Raw genomic sequence first — 18,617 nt, forward strand, 5'->3', positions numbered from 1 at the left:
TGCTCCTGCCATTATATAAGGTGGTCAGGTTCGGGGCAAAATAGTAATTTCCTTCTTTTTGGAAATATTTGTAGTAGCACAGATATGAACTTAGACAATTTGAGGGTAAAAATTGTTACAATTCCAGCTTTGACATCTCCCCTACCACATCCTGCTTAGGAGAACTATGGGAACCAGCATAATTTGTTTCTAAAGAGATGTATATTTCTGTCAGGCACAAAATACAGAGAAAATGAAGGAGCTTCAGTAACCCACCTGGAACATCAGGTGCTAACTGTGTTCTTCAAGCAATAAGGTTCACACTTTGGTTTTCTATATTGTTTTTTAACCACTTTTTAATGCATTTTAATTTTCTGCATTTTAATGAGCTCTCAGTTATAAAGGACATCAGGAAGAATTTCTTCATAGAAAGGGTGACTAGACATTGAAATGGGTTGTCCAGGGAGGTGGTGGAGTCACTCTCCCTAGAGGTGTTTAAAGGAAAGACTGAATGTGGCGCTTAGTGTCATGGTCTTGTTGCAAAATGTGAAGTACGTAAAATTTCCTTAAGAAAGGATGTGCTATAACATTTGATCTTTGCATAATTTCAAGCCTAACTGCAAAACAAGAAGGGAGATCTAACTGGTGGGAGAACCACTAACAAGCTCTAAGGGATCTCCAGGTGGTAGGAGAACAAATTACTTGTTGGTGGAATTACCTTGTTAAGGTTTAGGGCTGGAAATGCTTCAGTGATCTCAGACCTGGGGGCAGGTTAAAGCTTGGGAAGAAGGACATACCCCTGACAGTGGACACAAAGAATGCAGAATTTATGGGCCATAAGGACATATGGAAGAACCCTCAAGATAAAGAAGAAATTAATAAAGACAACTCAGCAACTGTGCTGCAATCAGTTCCAGCTGGGTAAAAAGTGACTCCATAGAGGGAAGATCACGGACTCACAACACCAACCCAAGAAACCACCAGCTGAAATAAAGACTAAGCACACAACCTAACAACATGAGGAGGAGGAGAATCTTTAAACAACAGAAGGTAGAATACTAATTAATAATAGAACTATGCAACTTGTAGCCAATGGACACTAACTCCTTTGCTGAAATGTATAAGTCTTGTATAATGCATAAATAAAAATTCTGATCATTTGTGTGTTTTATTTGTGAAATACCACCCAGGCTTGTGCAACTCTGAAATAAATAATTAACATCTCTCGAGTGTGCATTATTGGCTTGTTGCACACCGGGTAATTAATGTGAGTTTTGTGGGTAGTCTGGTTGACAAGGTGGTGTTTGGTCACAGGTCGGACTCGATGACCTCAGAAGTTTTTCCGACCTCAGAGGTTTTTCCAACCTCATTGCTTCTGTGACTCTGCGGTTCTGTCAGTCGCTAAACCTTATTTAAAAGCTGACATTTAAAAGCTCGTGCTGTTCCCTTTAACCCTCCCACGGCAGCCGCGCCGTTTGCGAGACGCCAAAAGCCGGGCGCTCGACAAGCGCGCACGTTGGGATTCCTGCTCCGCGCTGGAAGGAACACCCTCCCGCCTCCTGCGGGGCGATGGCTGACCGACGGTCCCGCAGTTCGTCTGTCCCTCTGTCCCGCCCTCCCGTTGCCCCTCTCCCCCGCAAGATGGCGCCGGCCCGGCCCCTCAGCTCGGCCGCGGCCGGAGGCTGCGCCAGAGGGCGCGCGCGGCTCCGCTCCGTCCCCGCTCCGTCCCCGCCGCCGGAAGCGGCGTGCGCGGGGCGGTGGCGGGACATGGATGCTGAGGAGGAGGTGCCCGAGCTGTCCGATGGCGAGGGCGCCTGGGACGAGGAGGAGGAGGAGGAGGAGGGGGGGGAGGAAGGCGCTGCCGTGGCCCAGCAGATTCGCTGCCTCTTCTGCGACAGGTGGGGGGACGGGGACCGCGAGGCCCCGTGAGGAGCGCGCTGCGCTGGGTGCGCTGCGAGCGCCGGGGCTCGGCCCGCGGGAGGGAGATCGGGAATCCTGCTCTGTAGCCTCGCTCTGTAGCTTGTTGATCGCATACGCCGCCTCTGTGGAGACAAGGGTGTGTTAGAGTCAGACTGAAGGAGGGAGTAACGTGGTATTTCCCTTCCCTCGTGCTGAAGTAGCGTGGAGGCTCTTCTCCATTTTCATCTTTTCCCCATGGCCACTATCGAGATGAAAGTTTTTATTTCGATGCAGCCGATCAAACTGCCCCACCCACCTTGTGCTGGTATAGTTTTTAGATCTCAGGTTTAACGCAGACTTCGCTCTCAGTGTTTGGAAGTGAACAGGATCTGTGGTTTTGTCAAACAAAATTTTTGTGTTCGTTGGCTTTTGTTTCAAAATGTTTGACAAACAAGGTAAAAACTTTGTGAGGCATGTGAGCCGGTGCCTGGTCATCCTTTCTCATTGGCAGGAAATGTGTTCTGAATTGCCCAGTAAGTCAGAACAGAGCATATAGCACTCATAAGTTAGAACTTAATGTGTCAATATTGCATATTTAATAGTTTGTTATTTACAGGTTGTTTAGTTCTGCTGAAGCTGTGTTCTCCCACTGCAAAGCAGAGCATCAGTTTGATGTTAGTGATGTGATCCAGAAACATGGTAAGTTTTTTCATGACATGTTGTTTCCTTTTGTGGATGATTATTGCATTTTAAATAAATTGCAAATACTAATTTGTTTCTAACTGATCTCCTGGTTCACAGCTGAAGCTTCCAAGATTGAATAAGATGAGCTATTGTAGAAAAATGCTTATACTTTTTCTTTATGCTGGCTGCTTCCTGCATGCTTTTTCTACCAGTAAAGCTCTCAACCAGTGACAAAAGTGAGATTGATCTTTGCTGGCTTATGCCGATTCCTCACTGCCTGCTTGATTGACCTGAAGCAGACACTGCATGATTGATCTGATCTGCTGGGAGCTCTTGCCTGACCAGTGATGCTGTTGTTTGGCTCAGTATTTAGCAGAGCCCTATGGCTTGTATCCTTCAGGTGATCACAGGAGGGCTTACCCTCCTGTGTCTGTTAAATTCTTTTTAGTCGATTTTAAGGTTGGCTGTCACTTGAAGCTGTCATTATATATTATGTATTGTAAGATCTAATCTGGCCTGTTTTCTGTCTAAAATCCAAGAAGAAGTATTTTGGGTTTATTTTTGCTGTTCCTGGGGAGAGAACACAGTTAAACTACTATTACTTTTGCGAAGGTGGCAATTTTAAATCAATATTGATAGGTATTCTTGATTAGTAGCATCAGTTTACATTCTTTTAAGCAGAAAGCTAAGAATATGAACAGGGGAGCACAGCAGCCTAAAATGTCGTCAAGGTAGCTGGTAGGAGATAAGAGTGGCTGTCCTGATGGACTTGCTTGCCAAATGAATTAAATTCCTGTCCATAGTTCCCATTTGGATGTGTTCCATTCTTAATTGGTGGCAACTGTATTTGCTCTGAGGGTGAGAATTTCCTGGGTTAGTCCTAAAGAGAAGAAAAACTTAGATGGCAAACTTAAGATAGGAAGAGTGCTCTAGAGGAAGTTTGAAACAATTGCCAATTGAACAGGTAATTAGTATTCACATAACTGTAAAACATGTGGTCTTTTCTGTAATACAATTGCTCTCCCTTTTTTTTTTTTTCCACTCAGGCCTCGATTTTTATGGATACATTAAACTAATAAACTTTGTCAGATTAAAGGTAGGTGTGCCACATACTGCTTTTGTGTTCTGACTCTCGAGAAAATGCTATGCTTCAGTTTGCCCATTTCTAATAATTGCGTGAGATTTTGTATTGAAGTTTTAGAAAGAGAAATCATGGTAAAGTAGCTGTTGATCTGTTTATCTAGATATGAGGCTGTTTTAATTGTAAATATATTTAATTAATGTGGAGGTTTGTTTTCAGAAGGCTCAGTCATTGCATGTGTGTCAATGTAAAAGCCTTTCCTGAGGGTATGAGCTGGCCAGACTCCTACTTAGTAAGGACAATAGCTGATCCCTTAAGTTACAGAACTTAATCAGCTATCAGTTAAAACTCTATTAAAATGATACCTGAGTCAGGAAAGCTAATGGGAGCCTACAGTTTTAAGATAGGCCTTGGTATATTTTGTGTGTCTTGTGACTTTGTTCCTTCATTATTCCCTAAAGGTTTAGGTTAAAACTCGTACCATCTTATCTTACTAAGTAGTTTTTACTTCAGTCTTCAAATCTTAAATCATCCAGTAGTTATTTAATGCATAACTGTATAGAGTAAACACATAAAGGCAAAAACTGAAGTCCAAAACTGACTTCTCTTTTCTTAACCAAGTATTAAGTGGTTGCAAACAGGAGAGACAATGCAGTGTTCCTGACTTCTGTTCCTACAGCACTGTTCATGTAAGAGCACCTTATAAGATACAGGATTAGTATCCTGTATCCTTATAAGATACAGGATTAGTATCTTAGATTTATTGATGAGCCAAACACCTGAGTGAACTTGGTTCCCAAGAGCAGTGCAATCCTGCAAGTATCCTTCAATATCTGTCAATGTGCTGTGCATTAGTGCTTGCACAGAATTCCTTGATCCTGGAGCTGCCTGGGCTTTCCCCTCCTTTGCCACAAGGCTCCTTCAATAACACCCTGCATATTTTACTGTGTGAAAGAACACGTCTTTCCTTGTTTTCTTGAATGAAATTGAAAGGCTGGTGTTTTCAAAGAAACTTAGTGTACATGTTCTCCTCCTGTCTAGAAACCAACTGTAGCATATTTGAGTTCTCTCAGCAGCCCGCTGCCTTGGGAAGGAGAGGAATATTTGAAACCAGAACTGGAAGATGATCTCCTGCTTCAGTTTGGTAAATAATTGCTTCAGTATGACTCCTGCTTTGTGGGGTAAATGTGGTATTGTCAGAGTTTGTGACATGTGAAGCATTGTCACTGTTGCTTGATTTATCTGAGAAAGTCCTCATACCAATTATATCTAATTTAATTATATCTAAACCAAATGTCTCTTCTAGAAATAATCAAACACTGGTATTTAAGGAAGCCTGAACTCTGGATTTATTTGCCTTAACTTAGAGCCTGCTTCTAGCACATTTGCTTCTTCTGCCTGGGCTTGTGTTTTGTCATTAGCTCTGTCAAATTCAGTTGTGCCTTTTGTGAAACAACCAGCTTGTACAAAGCATCCAAAGACAGAAATAGCATGAAGTGTTTACGATCTGCTGCAAACAGATGATAAACATGATTGGTAGGTATTCTTTTTCCTCCCTGTTTCATCAGACATAGAAGATCTTTGTGAACCTGTAAAAGTTTTGCCCTGTAATGGTTTAAGTGATACCATGGTGCTCCTTGAACAATTAAAACATGCGGAACAGAGAGCCAGAGCCACGGAAGCAGCCTTGGCTAGAGCACAGGATGATCTTCAGAAAATGAAGTAAGTGTCTGAACTAAAATTTTGGGCGGTTTTTATTTGATGTGTTTTAGATTAGCTGTTCATGTTCAAAGACAAATAGAAATTGAAGGAAGTAGTAGAATGTAACTATGAAATAAACCCCGGGGTGGGACTGTATGTTTGGCTTGGGTGTTGTAGATGGTTAGTAAAAACTGTGCAAAACCCTGCACAGATTGAAAGGACAAAGTCTGATTAGGAGATCTAAGCAAGCACATCACTCAGAAACAGGATTTTTCCTTCAGACCTTTCCTTCGTCCTTTGTTTTTGAGATACCTTTCTGTTACTTCTTTAGATAGGAATTTAAACACTGAGGATGCACACACTGGAGAAGAGAGAGAGATTGGCAAATTAAATACAACATTCCAGAGATGTTCAGAGTTGGCTTCAAACAGTAGTTGTTAGTAGAGTTCATTTATAGTTTGGAGAAACTCTCAGTGAAATTAATAAATCAACTTTTTTCAGCTGCTTTTGTTTTCGGTAGCAGATGAGGGTGGTAAGAATATACAGTCAGGACATCCCTGTAGCTATTTCTAAATCTTAAGGTCTGCATATGGATTGATAATGCTCATGGATAACACAGAAATATAGACTTCATTTAAATCCCCTACAAGCACGCTATTTCAAGATCACACTGACTGGGCACTGAGGAACTGAAATTATATTTAAGAGACTTGGAAAAACAATTTATGTTCTTTTGTGTGAGAAGTTAATCAGCAAAAAGTCTTGTGTTGTAAAATACATTTGAGTGTTGTACATTTTGACAGTACACACGTGGAGCTACAGGTAGCTAAGTACACTTAATAATACATTAATGTATTCAAATCTTCTCAGCTGTGAACAGTTATTTATGTCAAAAAGGATCGGTTTTGTCTTCAGGCGAGTTTGAATTTTGTAAATTGTATTTTACAGCACACAGTACTTTTCTGGTATCTCTGTGTACGTTATGCTTTAATTTACCATAAACAGCAAGAAAGAAAGAAATTTGTCATTGTGCTTCAAAAACTTGAGGGTATTTTCTGAGTGTCTTTTTGCCTTCTTTATGTTCTGTTCATTTTAATTTAAAACAAAAGCCTCGCAGCTTATCAGTAGCAGTTTCTTTTGAGCTCTCTAAACTTCAGAGGCTGATAGAATTTTTTTCTGAAGTTAGTATATCACGTTATCTGCCCTTGGAAGAGGGAGCCTTTAATTTTCCTTTCTCAATGCAACCTGTTCAATTCAGCAGGGGTCAGCTGGCAGCAAAAATAGCCAGATGTAGTACTGATGATGCAGCACAGTTTTAAATTATGGACAGATGAGTCAGTTGCATTGTAGTAGTCTAAATGCTGTAATTTAGTGGTTTGTGCTGGAGGTTATTCCACAGAATATCATCTGCTCCCTTTCAGGTAAACCTCTGTGAAATAACGACACTAACATTTCTATAAGTCAGATCACCTCTAGCATTAGATGTAACTTAGAGATTTAAGAGCACAGCTTGTCTGTGCTGAGTTTTTTAATCTGTCGCCTCTTTAGAGGTGATGGCTTTTGCTTTTACTTATCTTTTTTCTTGATTAAGGAGCCAGCAGGATAGCTCTGTCTTGGGAATTTCTTTGGTGCTTGTGTTGCATGCGTACATTAGAGGAACTATTTGCTTAAATAATTTTGAATTAAATAATTTAAATCTCACACGGTGCTAATTATACTTAATTGTACGTCATAGAATCCATTTTATGAAAGTTTCAAATTGTATCATGTAGATATTTGTATAAAAGTAAAGAAAATGCAAAGTACTGTGGTAAAGAGCAATATTAAAAATAAGATCCAGACTGTTTCTGTGTAAACAAATATAGGAAGTTTCTGAAACTGACAAAATTTCAATACAAAATCACTTACCATATTCTTCCCCATCCAAACTAGCTGAGCAGGGTAGTATTTGAAGTGTCAGGAGTGAAATAGCAGTTTTGGTTTTGTTCTTCTTGTAAGGAAGATATTGGTAATGAGATTGTTCCCTGCAGTTTCTATATGTGAAGTTCCCATTTAAGAAAGTATGATTGCTGTTAAAGGTGAGTGTCAGAGACTTTGGAGTAGTCTAGTATACAGCTTTTGTTGCTGTTGGACTGTAGACCTTGGAGGAATATTGGCTGAAATGTGTTTGCTTTTTCACTTCATTGTGGGTGTAGTACGATCTGTTTGTTAACATCTAATACTGTTTTCATTATAAACCCCTTGATTTGTGTAATTTGTCATCAAGCCTGCTTTGAGGAATGAGAACATGGAGTTGCAGAATGGTTGGGTTGGAGGGGACCTTAAAGCTCGTCCAGTTCCAAACCCCCTGCCATGGGCAGGAATACCTCCCAGGTTGCACAGACCCCCATCCAGACTGGCCTTGGACACTTCCAGGGATGGGTCATCCACAGCTTCTCTGGGCAACCTGTGCTGGGGCCTCACTGCCCTCACAGTAAAAAATTTCATCCTAATATTCAGTCTAAACCTACAGTCTTTTGAGTTTAAAAGTAATTTGTCCTTGTCCAAAGTCCCTGTCCATATTTCTTGTAGCCCATTTAGGAACTCAGGGGCACAGTGAGCTCACCCTGGAGGCTTCTTTTCTCCAGGCTGAGCAATCCCAACTTTCTCAGCCTTTCTTGAAGGAATGAAAGACCAGGGAGGAGGGAAAACAAGCAACATAGAATTCAAGTAATAAATTGAATATTAAGCTCTTTTTTCTTTTCACCCAAATGCCTCAGTTTTAAAATGCTTCCTTCTCCCTTGTAGTAGTCACCCAGCGTTGTGTGGACTGCAGTTCTTGTGCTCTTTGTGTTGAGTCCGTATCTGCATTACACAGCCAAAACACCTTGGCACTGCAGTGCTGGCTTTTATACCAGCAAGTGCAAAATAGATCATTCTGCCTTAAAAATAGAAACTACCCCCCAGTATTTCACTGCTGATGATTGCTTGCTGTAAGCAGAAAGCTGGGCTTGCCCAGAGGGTGCTGGCGGTGCAGCGTTGCAGCAGCCCCGAGGAGCCTGCAGAGGGAGGATGTGCACACCTAAAGCTGCTCCCATTGTTGCCCAACCGCTGGGCAGCCTGGATTCCTTCCTTCTCCCAAGCCCTTTCTCCCCCCCCTGCCCAGCCTCCTTTTCATGGTCCCATAAACACGTCTCAAGGGTATATTTCAAATTGATTACAGACAATTTGCTCAGGATTTTGTGATGAACACAGATGTCAGGAGCAGCTCGTCATCCAGCGCCATTGCAGACCTTCAGGAGGACGAGGATGGCGTTTACTTCAGCTCCTATGGGCATTATGGGATACACGAGGAGATGCTAAAGGTCAGAAAGTCATCGCCACTGCACCTTCGTAGGACTAAAGAGGAGAGGTGGAATGAAGTGGGCTGTGTGCCCATAAATATGCTGCAGAGCAGCTGCATTTTTAACCCTTTCTGTCCAGGAGAGGTTTTTTGTAGTAGTTAGGCTAAGTGATCATTTTTCAATTTTATTTCCTTTGTTAAGTTCTGTTTCCTAATGGAAGCATTATTAACAGAAAATAATTTACAGTTATGCTTGATAGTACAATACCTGTGCCACAACCCTACCGTGCCAAAAGCAGTTTTTTCCTGCTTGTTTAAAACATGAAGGATAAAACATAGTACAGTCAGTGAATGTATTTCTTTAGTTTTACATTTTCCTTGAAATTTGTTAGCAAGACTGTTTCTCAAATACTGTGGTTTTCTCTTGCACTGGGTAAACAGAAAATGTTACTTGTGCACAGTTCGGTGTATTGATAGCATGACATTGAACTGTCATGTTCATGAACATGCTGGAGCAGTTCCTTTCATATGCTAAAGATTAAAAAACAATTGCGCTTAAAACTTCTCAAAGGCAAACCTATGTATGCCCTTTTAACTTTAAAATAAGAAAAAACAAGCACAGTGCTCAACAGCTTAAAATTAACTTGTAAATTAAAATGTCTTAATGCTTCCTTTAAGAGAAAATGTCATAGTTATGAGAGTTATAAGCAGTTTTACCATTTTAAGGCATAAATAAATAAAAATTCCTGTCTAAAGCCGAGGCAGAATACAGAGGTTTGAAGTGGTTTTTGTGCCTGCAGCTGGCATATAAAGCTTTCAGCTTTTTAAATCATTTAGTCGCCCCAATGCAGAAATACACATGAATATGTGTTAAGATAGTGTGACTGTGAGGTTATTATTGAGGGGAGGAGATTTTACAGAAGGACAGAGATGGCTGCAGAAGTAGAATAACGTTTTCTGAAATGTATAGTCTGTAGAAATACAACTGAAATGTAACTTGAAGGTAAATAAAAATGATAGGTGTTTGGTTTTGTAGCTGTATAAAGCTGTCATTTGAGATAATGTCGGCTATAGGATGAGGAAGCCTTTCTGTTGGCAAATAAAGTTTACAATAATTCTGCATCTCTGCACAAGGAGATTGGTACAAAATTGTATTTTACTGATTTCAAGTTATGTTTGTCAGAATGCTTTGAAGAAGACTTTTGACTTTCCAAAACATAGGAAAAGGATTGCTTTTATTGTGTGTACATTGAAATTTTTTCTCTATGCTGGGCGTTCGTTTTGATTTTTTTTTCCCTGTTTACCTTATTTACATGAATGCAGTGGCTTACTACATGAACATTTGTAAGAAAGCAGTCTTGCTGTCTGAATTGTAAGCCCATTTCTGAAACTATTCTGTCTTGAAACCTTTTTTGTCCTTATGCCTGGTAGTGGTAGTTTCAATTTGGGGTTTTTTCTGCAAATACTTCAGAGGTGGAGCAAGAATATTGTTACTTCACACCTGCCGAGTCACTGGTGTTTTCCTTGCTCTACCTTTTTTCTTGAGAATCCCTTAGGTGTCATCTTAATAAATTTTTTTACCATTTTACTTAAACCAAGAAAGCATTACATGGAAAAGTTGAGTTGGAGAAGGGGATTGGTGAACAGAGATCCAAAGTGCTTGGCTGTGGCTACAGCTGCTTTGAGTTGAGGCAGTGCTGAAGCCATCTGAGGGGCAGGGTGCAAGGCTGAAAGCTTTCCAGCTGGCTGCTTTCTCAATTGATTATTTATTTTTGGTCCTCCCAGCAAATCCTGTTATATACTGCAGTAGAGGTGAAGTACTAAAAATAGTTGCTCTGAGCATCATAGCAAACCAGTATGGTTTTAGAGGGTCATGGTTCTGTTATTAATGTTAATTACGCAGGATTTTAAAGCAGAATTTTCTAAAATAAACCCCAGCTTCTTCTTTGGATTGTGTGTGTGATAGTATTTTTACACATAGAGCTGGATTTTAGGATTTTCAAGCCTCAAAATAATTTTTTGTCTCCAAATTTTTTATTATCATAAAAATGTTCCCATCACTGTTTTTGGTCTTGTTATTTTATTAAAATAGACTTTGTTCTTTCTCACTGTAGAAAATTTCTGTTTCTCTGTTATTTCTAGAAATTCTTAACTTGCTGTAGTAGAAAAATCCCCTAGATTTAATAAAAGTACTGGGATTTTATACTTCAGCATTTTTTTGCACTAGACAAAAAATTGCTGATTTTTTTTTTTTCTGTAACACTTGAACTGCAACAGCAGCTCCAAAACCTATACTTGGCTGTCAATTTGTGTACCTGCTGATGCATGTTAAGAGAGTCAATGTTTTAATAGATTACCTTGCTGGTAATCTGCTGCAGGCTTTTTATACTAAGATACTATATATGTTTTGTTCTAGGCTTGAAAATATTCCAGCTCCTCTGGCCCTGTTGTATTTCAGTCAAACTTATTTGTTGTGTTGGACTTTCATCAAATGGGCTGTATAGCTTTACTAGCTTGTCATCAGGATCTGCAGCTTGTTCAGAAATAAAACCAAGTTAATTTGATGCATAACTTTTTTTTTACAGAAATCTGCATGTCACAGGGGTGTCAGAGAACAAAATGATACAAAACATTTTATGAGCTTGTGATTTAAATTTTCACAATTTTTTGTTTAAGTTTGTTTCTATTTAAGTTGTTGTAATATTGTCACTCTATTGTTGCTGTTCCTGTTAGTGATGAACAGATATTAAGATTTTTGAGATATTCAAAAGAAAAGGCAGAATCAGGAAACCATAAAATAGTTCCTTATTTTCCCTCCAGCTGAGGCAACTGGCTTCATTTGCTGCAGTAAATTCTGCAATATTATCATACTGAAGTGTCATGATTGCAGTGCCCATGTAAGTACAGCATGTGTAAAAGCATCTGTAGGCCAAGTTGAAAAGCAAGTTGTTCAGCATTTTTGAATTTTCTGCTGTACCTAAGTAGAAAAAGTGAACCCTCTTTGTTCTTTGGCTGCTAGGATAAAGTCCGTACGGAGAGCTATCGCGACTTCATCTATCAAAACCCACATATCTTCAAGGACAAGGTGGGTACAGCTGCTCAGAAGATCCAGTAATTTCTGTGGGTTATTTTGTCTCAAATAGTAGAAAACCTGCAGGTTAGCTCCTCTGTACTTCTGGGAATGGAGAATCGCAGTGCCAGGGTTTGATCTAATGCGGTCTGGCTTTATTACGTGGTGGAGAGCTGTTGAACTGCTGGAGGGTGCAGCATGCTGATAAGAGCAGTGGTGATCTCTATTGTCATTGTGCTGTGTGCCGTGGCGGGGAGCTCATTAATTATCTTGGCGGGGTGAAGTTGAGCCTCTCTTGTCAAGGATATTAGGTGGAATCTCTCTGAGGGCTCTTCACCAGGATTAAGTGAATTTCTATGTATGCCCGATGTAGTAAAAATGTCCTGGAAGCCCTGTGCAATTAGGGCTGGGAAGGAATTCATGTAGAACTGATTTTTTTTGAATTAGTGCTGTTTCGTGTCTCCAGACTGGGTGGCTGTTTATCTCCATCTCTCTGGGAGCCTCTCAGGAACCCCGGCCAGCCCTGGGTCAGCAGACAACGGGGACAGCCCCAAAGCAACCGACAGCGAGGGGGACACTCTCTTGTGTCCCGAGGGTACTGATGGCAGCTGGGCTAGTGGCCTTTGCAGCAGAAGGGACACTGGAGACACTGGTAGAGGATAAAAGGCCGACTCTCAGCAAGGGGCCAGTCCAAGGTTTGTGTGGAGCTCACTGTGGTGCCTCTTGCTCAGAGTCCCCGGGAGCAATGCCAAGATTACATTTAAAGTGAGGGAGGAAACCGAAGGTAGATACATTTGCTGACCAATAAAGGCCTTCTAGGGATGAAACCTTAGGGATGGACATTTGGGATAGCGTATAAAATAGTACTTGGGGGCTGACTCCTGGTCTCAGACTAATCACTCGATGACTTGGACCAGAAGTTCTAGATAGAGGGGATGGGATGCTGAGTGGCTGACAGAGAGCCAGGGCAGGGATTTGGGGATGACCTCAACAAAGGAGAATGATTACACAGGTAGAGGGAGGGGGTACAATCAGGGGTAAACCATTTGGGAAAAGTAAGGGGATACAAAACCAAAACTATTACAAAATATTACAAAGTATAAAAGCACACTACAGCAGTTATTATTAAAGGGCTTTGAACTGTGAGCTAGTGCTTCATTTGCAGTGAGGAGGGATTTCACTGATAGGATCTTACAGTGATTATGACCCCTGTACAGTAATAATCCTCTTGTCTTTTGTATTTCTGCTGGCTGTTTCTAATGAGTTTGTTGTGCTTTGAGCTTATAGAACCACAGGATGGTTTGGTTTGGAAGGGACTTGCAGGATCATGCCGCTCCAATCCTTCTGCCCTGGATGGGGACACCTTCCCCTAGACCAGGTTGCACAGAGCCCCATCCAACCTGGCCTTGAATGTTTTTTTTCAGGCGTGGGGCATTCACACCTTCTCTAGGCAACCTGTGTTGGGGCCCCACCACCCTCACAGGGAAAAATTTTTTCCTAGTATCCTATCTAGGCCTACTCTCTTTCATTTAAATCCATTCCCTCCTTGTTCTCTCACTCCAGGCCCTTGTGTCTCTTCATCTTTCTTTTAGGCTCTTTTCAGGTACTGGAAGGCAGCAATTAGATCACCCCAAAGCCTTCTCTTTTCCTGGCTGAACAATCCCAATCCTCTGAGCCTTTCTTTGTAGGAGAGGTGAGAGAGATACAGTTCTGTCCTGACAGTATTTCAGTGTTTAATAATGCCTATTCCCTGTATGTCTTACCTTAGTTTTCAATTGGCAACTGTAGCAGAAAAAAAATAGTAAATAGTTTTCTTCCCTTTTTGGCCTCAATTCATGTCGCAAGCCTGTTTCTACTAAACATTTCTAAACTCTTTGATGATAGTGAGAGAACAAGCAAAAGTGTCAGAGAATTATGCCGCCAGGTGACTGCGTAGGTGGGCAACTCATCTAACAAAGCAGAAAGATCAATAATGAGAAGAAAACTTTCCCGAGAGAAATTTAGTTTCACAGATGCCCCTAAAATTGATAACTGCAGGTTTTCGCAGGTTAAGACTGATCTGAGTTTAGACAAAATGTCAGGCCTTGTGGAACAGTAATTTTTCCATGATTAATAGTGTGTCTCTCTATGGACACGTTGGGAACATTCAAAACAAAATATGGAGTAACTGTTAGAGTCAGTGTTGCTTTAGCACCAGGAGTAGATACCACGCTCAGGAAACAGCTTAGGCAGTATGTGCTTACTCTGCTGTAAAAGCTTTCAACTTTTCTGAAGAAAAGCTCAAGTATCGCACCATCTACAAACTGATTTCTGAAAGTGGTTTTGGCAGCAGTTACTTGATCAAGGTTACCTCAAATTCATGGTGTATCCAAACCCATCATGGTGTGTGGAGATTGAAATGAAAGACCAAATCTCGATTGCTTTGAGTTCCCAGTATCCCCCACCCATGTGACCAGTGTCCTGCTTAACTTGTGTGTTTGGCCAAATGATGTAGCTTTCTCTTGGTACATTGCTATAGAGAATAAATGGAGTTTTCTGTAGAAATCTGGCTTTGAAGTGACATCTGTTACAGACTTCTGCTGAAGGAGCTGTGTAGCATACTTTACTTAATGTATTGTATAATGCTCTCAGGACTATACTAATGAGTAAAAATTCCAAAGGCTGTTTTCCCTTTAATTTTAATAACAATTAAAAAAATGTGGAAAAAGTCTGATACTGCATTTCCTAGAACTCCCTTATGGTATTCCTCCCTGGAAAATACATACTTATGCTTTTTGGTTTTTCTGAATGGACAGTTGTGAGGTAGTTTGGGAGGAGCTTGTTCAAAGAGCTGAGTTTTTGTACTCACTTCTGATGCAAGTCTGCATCCTAGCCTTTAGGGTACTAAAGAGGTGTGATTGCTTGGTGATAACAGAGTATCTACGTTTTTTTATTATGCATATTTTATTCAGAACCAGCCAGTTTGTTTGTTCTGTCTCAGCTTTCAAAATAAATTATTAAAACTTGAACAAATCCTGCTTGCTGCATTTGTTTTCAACCTGTCAAATGTATTTGAGATGAGAATGGGACAATTCAGATTACGTGGCAGGAGTGATGAAGATGGCTGCATTCAGTAAAAGGAGCGTGGTCCCATTTTACAATGAGAGTATTTTTGGGTGGCAAAATAATTTGGTAAAGCACTGTTGCCATGCTTAGTTTTTGTTGTAAGATTGAAATCTGAGGCAAGCATCAGTGCCATATTCAGGGAATAAAATAAGCTTTTAAACTACTGTCCTACTTAGAGTTCATTGATGAAATTAATTTAATTGGCCAAAGTCCTTGGCCTCCTGTGAGTTTAAAAGCAGGATATCAGTTTTGCTTAGACTGCAGGGGAGGATGTGAAGCTGCAGTGTGTTGTGGTGTAGTGAAATCACCCATCCAGCTGCTCCAGGTCTTTGGTGAGAGGCCGTATGTGATCGCTGCAAGAACGTGTGGGCTGTAGACCCTTGTGCTTAGGCTAATTGATAATCACTCTGCTTGTCTTTCTCTTCCTCACACGTATTCCAGCTTGTATGTTTTCCCTCCAGTGCCTCCTTTCCATCCCATCCCCTGCCTAAGGCTAGATGAGTTCCGTCTGGGTTTTTAAGTGACCGGGGCAGCTGTCCAAAGTGGTGTCTGTTTTGATTTTTTTCCAATTTGTGGTGATTGCTCTCTTTCAGGCAACTGTACATCAAGATCATTTTTTCACAGTGGTTTATTTTTGGCTGTGACTTCTAGCTGTCATGGCTCAGTGATTTTGTTAACTACCATAGGTGAAATGTTAGGTGATGTTGGAGGCTGTGAGATTTCAGCAGCTGCGAGAATGTTGATTTTTATTTTCTATTCCTGTCTCCAGTAGATTCACAGTTTAGGGATTTCTGTAACCCTAAACTGTGCTCTCACTTAACTTCTGAGTTATAGAGTTGACTCCTTTTGAAACATAGCTGCAGAAGAGTTGCAGGTTGAACAAATAGGTCTGTGTACAACTTCACTTCCCTCTACTCAAGCTGTTGTTAAAGGTCATAGTACTGATGGGCTTTAGTCTGTTTCCAGGTTTTGAGTGGCTCTACAGAGACAGGTGATAGTCAATGCTTCAGTCACTGCTTCCCAGACCGTCACAGCAGCAGCTCCCTTACGCTGTACTGCTAAGGATGACTAGCTGGGTTTGTTCATGCTGGCTTCAGGATCATTGTTCTGTATCCATCCTCAGAATGTACAGAATTGTATACAAGGAAGGCAGGCAGACCTGAGGTGCAGAGCATTCCAGTATTTGCTTTGCTGCTCTTTGTCAGGTGAAATGCAAGGTTTTCTTGTGCCAAAGCAAGAGTGATCAGTAGCTGATAAGCTGGAAAGTGTATCAGCACCAGGGTGCATTATTGCCTTATTTTTTGTATTTTTAAAAATATTTTGTAAAATGGGATTGTAGTTCTCAAATACAGGATTGATTAGTGAGGGGTTTGATGCCTTCTTTGGAAGAATGTTTAATGTTATGAAAGCTGTAAGAGTAGGTTTTACAGCACTCTGTGCTGTGAGGAGAAGAAACAGTGAAATCAGTTTTCCTTTCTAATAAATTCTTGCTATGACTGTTAATTCTGACTCCGTGTTCTTGTTAATATAAGTGTATTTTAAGTTGTACTTTCATTTTTAGGTCTTATGTATGGGAAAGTAAGTTCTTTCTTTACAGTTCCTGATTCTGCTCATGCTTAGATGCTGTACATGATATGAGCGGCTCTACACAGTGTTTAGAAAACTTATTTTGATTTTCAGACTTCAGAACATTTTTGGGTTTAGTGCTGTGAGTTTTTTAACACCATTAGTAAAGCTTAGCTATATCAGATATGAGTCTAACAATAAGACCATTGATGGTCTGGCAAAGGCAATAAAACGCACCCTCAGAATCTCCAGAGATGCCTTTTAGCCCCAGTAATTCTGTGAAAACATCAAGCGTGGAACTCAGTTTAAAAATCTGCTGTAACACATTGATTAGGTTTTTAGCTATTGAGAATTTCCAGCCGGCACAAGAAATACATTGTTACAATAGCAAGGCCTGAAAAATGCTACTTGATAAAATATCTGTGAAGCTTAAAACTGCTGGCAGCTCAACTCCCCTTAGTCATAAATTCGGTACTCTTTTCTTAGTTGCTTCACATTTTTTAACTTTTCAGTCTTCCTGTAGTAGCTGATATGTGATATATAAAAACCCAGGCATGTCCATGGATCTTATGGCATACTTTTTCCAGCTGCAGTGGTGAAATTCACTCTTCGATGAAAACTCTTAAGGATTCCATTTTAACTGGATTTTTTTTTCACTCTATTTTGATTATAAATGGTGCTAAATAGAAAATATTTCCAGGTGTTAAAACTGTGCCAGTGACCATTTTAAAATGTAGTCATCGTGAGCCATAATTGTTTTGAGGCAGTGTTACCATGTTTGGCAAAGGATTCCTAAATAAAGTTTCTGAATAGATTTTTAATTTAAAACTGCAGTTAGAATATGTTTTCTCAGTTCAGTTATTAGTGATTCAGTGATTAAAATTGCTCAGGCTAAAATTTCCTTTTTTTCCTCTTCATATAACATTTTAGGTGTTTCCCACATAATTGCTTGCTGTTTTTTCCCATGTGACTGGGTTAATCTGCAGTAGGAATTAGTGGGCTTCGTTGTCTGCCTGGAAAAGGTGGTAGACTGGGAGTTAGAACTGCAGTTTGACTTGGGTATCTCTGCGTGTAACAGTAAGACTTTCTGCCTTCTGTTGGAATATGCTATCTCACTGATGTAGGAAGAAGTGTACAAAAATCATAGCAAGGAAAATAAGATAATTTTGCTTTCATTTATTCCTTTCAGGTGGTTTTGGATGTTGGCTGTGGAACTGGAATACTGTCCATGTTTGCTGCCAAAGCGGGTGCCAAGAAAGTGATTGGAGTTGACCAATCTGAAATCATCTATCAGGCCATGGACATTATTAGGTAGGAGAAGTTGTGGTTATTAGTTTTCTGTTTCTTTATAGGAATTTAAAATAATTTCTATAATTTGTCTGTGTTACAGAAAATAAAAGGCCTACCCTGTCAACTGCTCTCTCCTAATGCAGCAGTGCTGAGGGTGCCTCTTGTCCAGTTAGGTCTCTAAAGGTGTTCATTAGTATCAGAACTAGTACTGAGCCCTGAGGGACGCCTCTGGTACCTGGCTACCAGTCAGGGTTTGTACTCCTCCGCTAAACTCTTGAATCTCATGGTCTAGACCCATCTCCTTGTTCATTTATCCACTCCACGTGTCACTGACTTGCCTATGGAGGATATTTAGGGAGGCTGAGTGTATGTAAAAATCAAGCAATGACATCTGAAGACTTACAAAGGATTTCCTAGGATGAGGTAGGAGTAGTGTAAGTGTCCATATGCACTGTTGATAGCTGAAGCTATCAACATGTATGTTTTTTCATTTAGGATGATTTTGTAAGAGCAGCTGTGAAAATAAAATCCAGGCAGATATTGAAGAATTTGGGAATGACAGTTTTTTTTGTGCAAGCTCAAGTGACACAGAAGTAATGTTGTCTGTGGGGAATTTGTTAGGTACCACTCACACATTGGTGGTGCAGCACTGCACACTTGGATGCTGTAAAATTACTAAAATATCTCCTTGGGAAAAGCACCATGTTAAACCTTAAGTGCATGTTTGACTAAAATACATTTCTGGCACAAGAACTCATTCCTTAAAGAGAACCTTTTCTCTCAGTTCCTGACATCTTCAGAATAGTTGCAAATGTGAAATAGTGTTTTATATCTAATGTACTAGATTACAAATTTAGGGCTGTTATAACTTTCAACAAGTGCACAAAGTCCTTTGGGTGTTATTTATACTTAGGGGAGAG

General features: G+C 40.4%; 1 protein-coding gene across 2 annotated transcripts in view; it reads left to right on the forward strand.

The window, feature by feature from the left end:
* The first annotated feature begins 1,735 nt into the window (after positions 1-1,735).
* The window catches only part of PRMT3 (protein arginine methyltransferase 3), a 55,245-nt gene continuing 38,363 nt past the window's right edge, over positions 1,736-18,617 (forward strand). The window contains exons 1-8 of one of the 2 annotated variants that reach the window (XM_041399206.1): positions 1,736-1,764; positions 2,495-2,577; positions 3,609-3,658; positions 4,685-4,787; positions 5,212-5,365; positions 8,547-8,688; positions 11,686-11,751; positions 17,597-17,718. In XM_041399206.1, coding sequence (XP_041255140.1) covers positions 1,751-1,764; positions 2,495-2,577; positions 3,609-3,658; positions 4,685-4,787; positions 5,212-5,365; positions 8,547-8,688; positions 11,686-11,751; positions 17,597-17,718 — 734 coding nt within the window. In that variant the 5' untranslated portion in view covers positions 1,736-1,750. Of the gene's footprint in view, positions 1,878-2,494; positions 2,578-3,608; positions 3,659-4,684; positions 4,788-5,211; positions 5,366-8,546; positions 8,689-11,685; positions 11,752-17,596; positions 17,719-18,617 lie in introns of both variants that reach the window. The other variant, XM_041399205.1, reaches the window with a different exon arrangement.

The sequence above is a fragment of the Onychostruthus taczanowskii genome, unplaced genomic scaffold (genome assembly GCF_017590055.1).
Source record: "Onychostruthus taczanowskii isolate IOZ18803 unplaced genomic scaffold, ASM1759005v1 scaffold159, whole genome shotgun sequence".
In the NCBI taxonomy this organism is placed as follows: Eukaryota; Metazoa; Chordata; class Aves; order Passeriformes; family Passeridae; genus Onychostruthus; species Onychostruthus taczanowskii.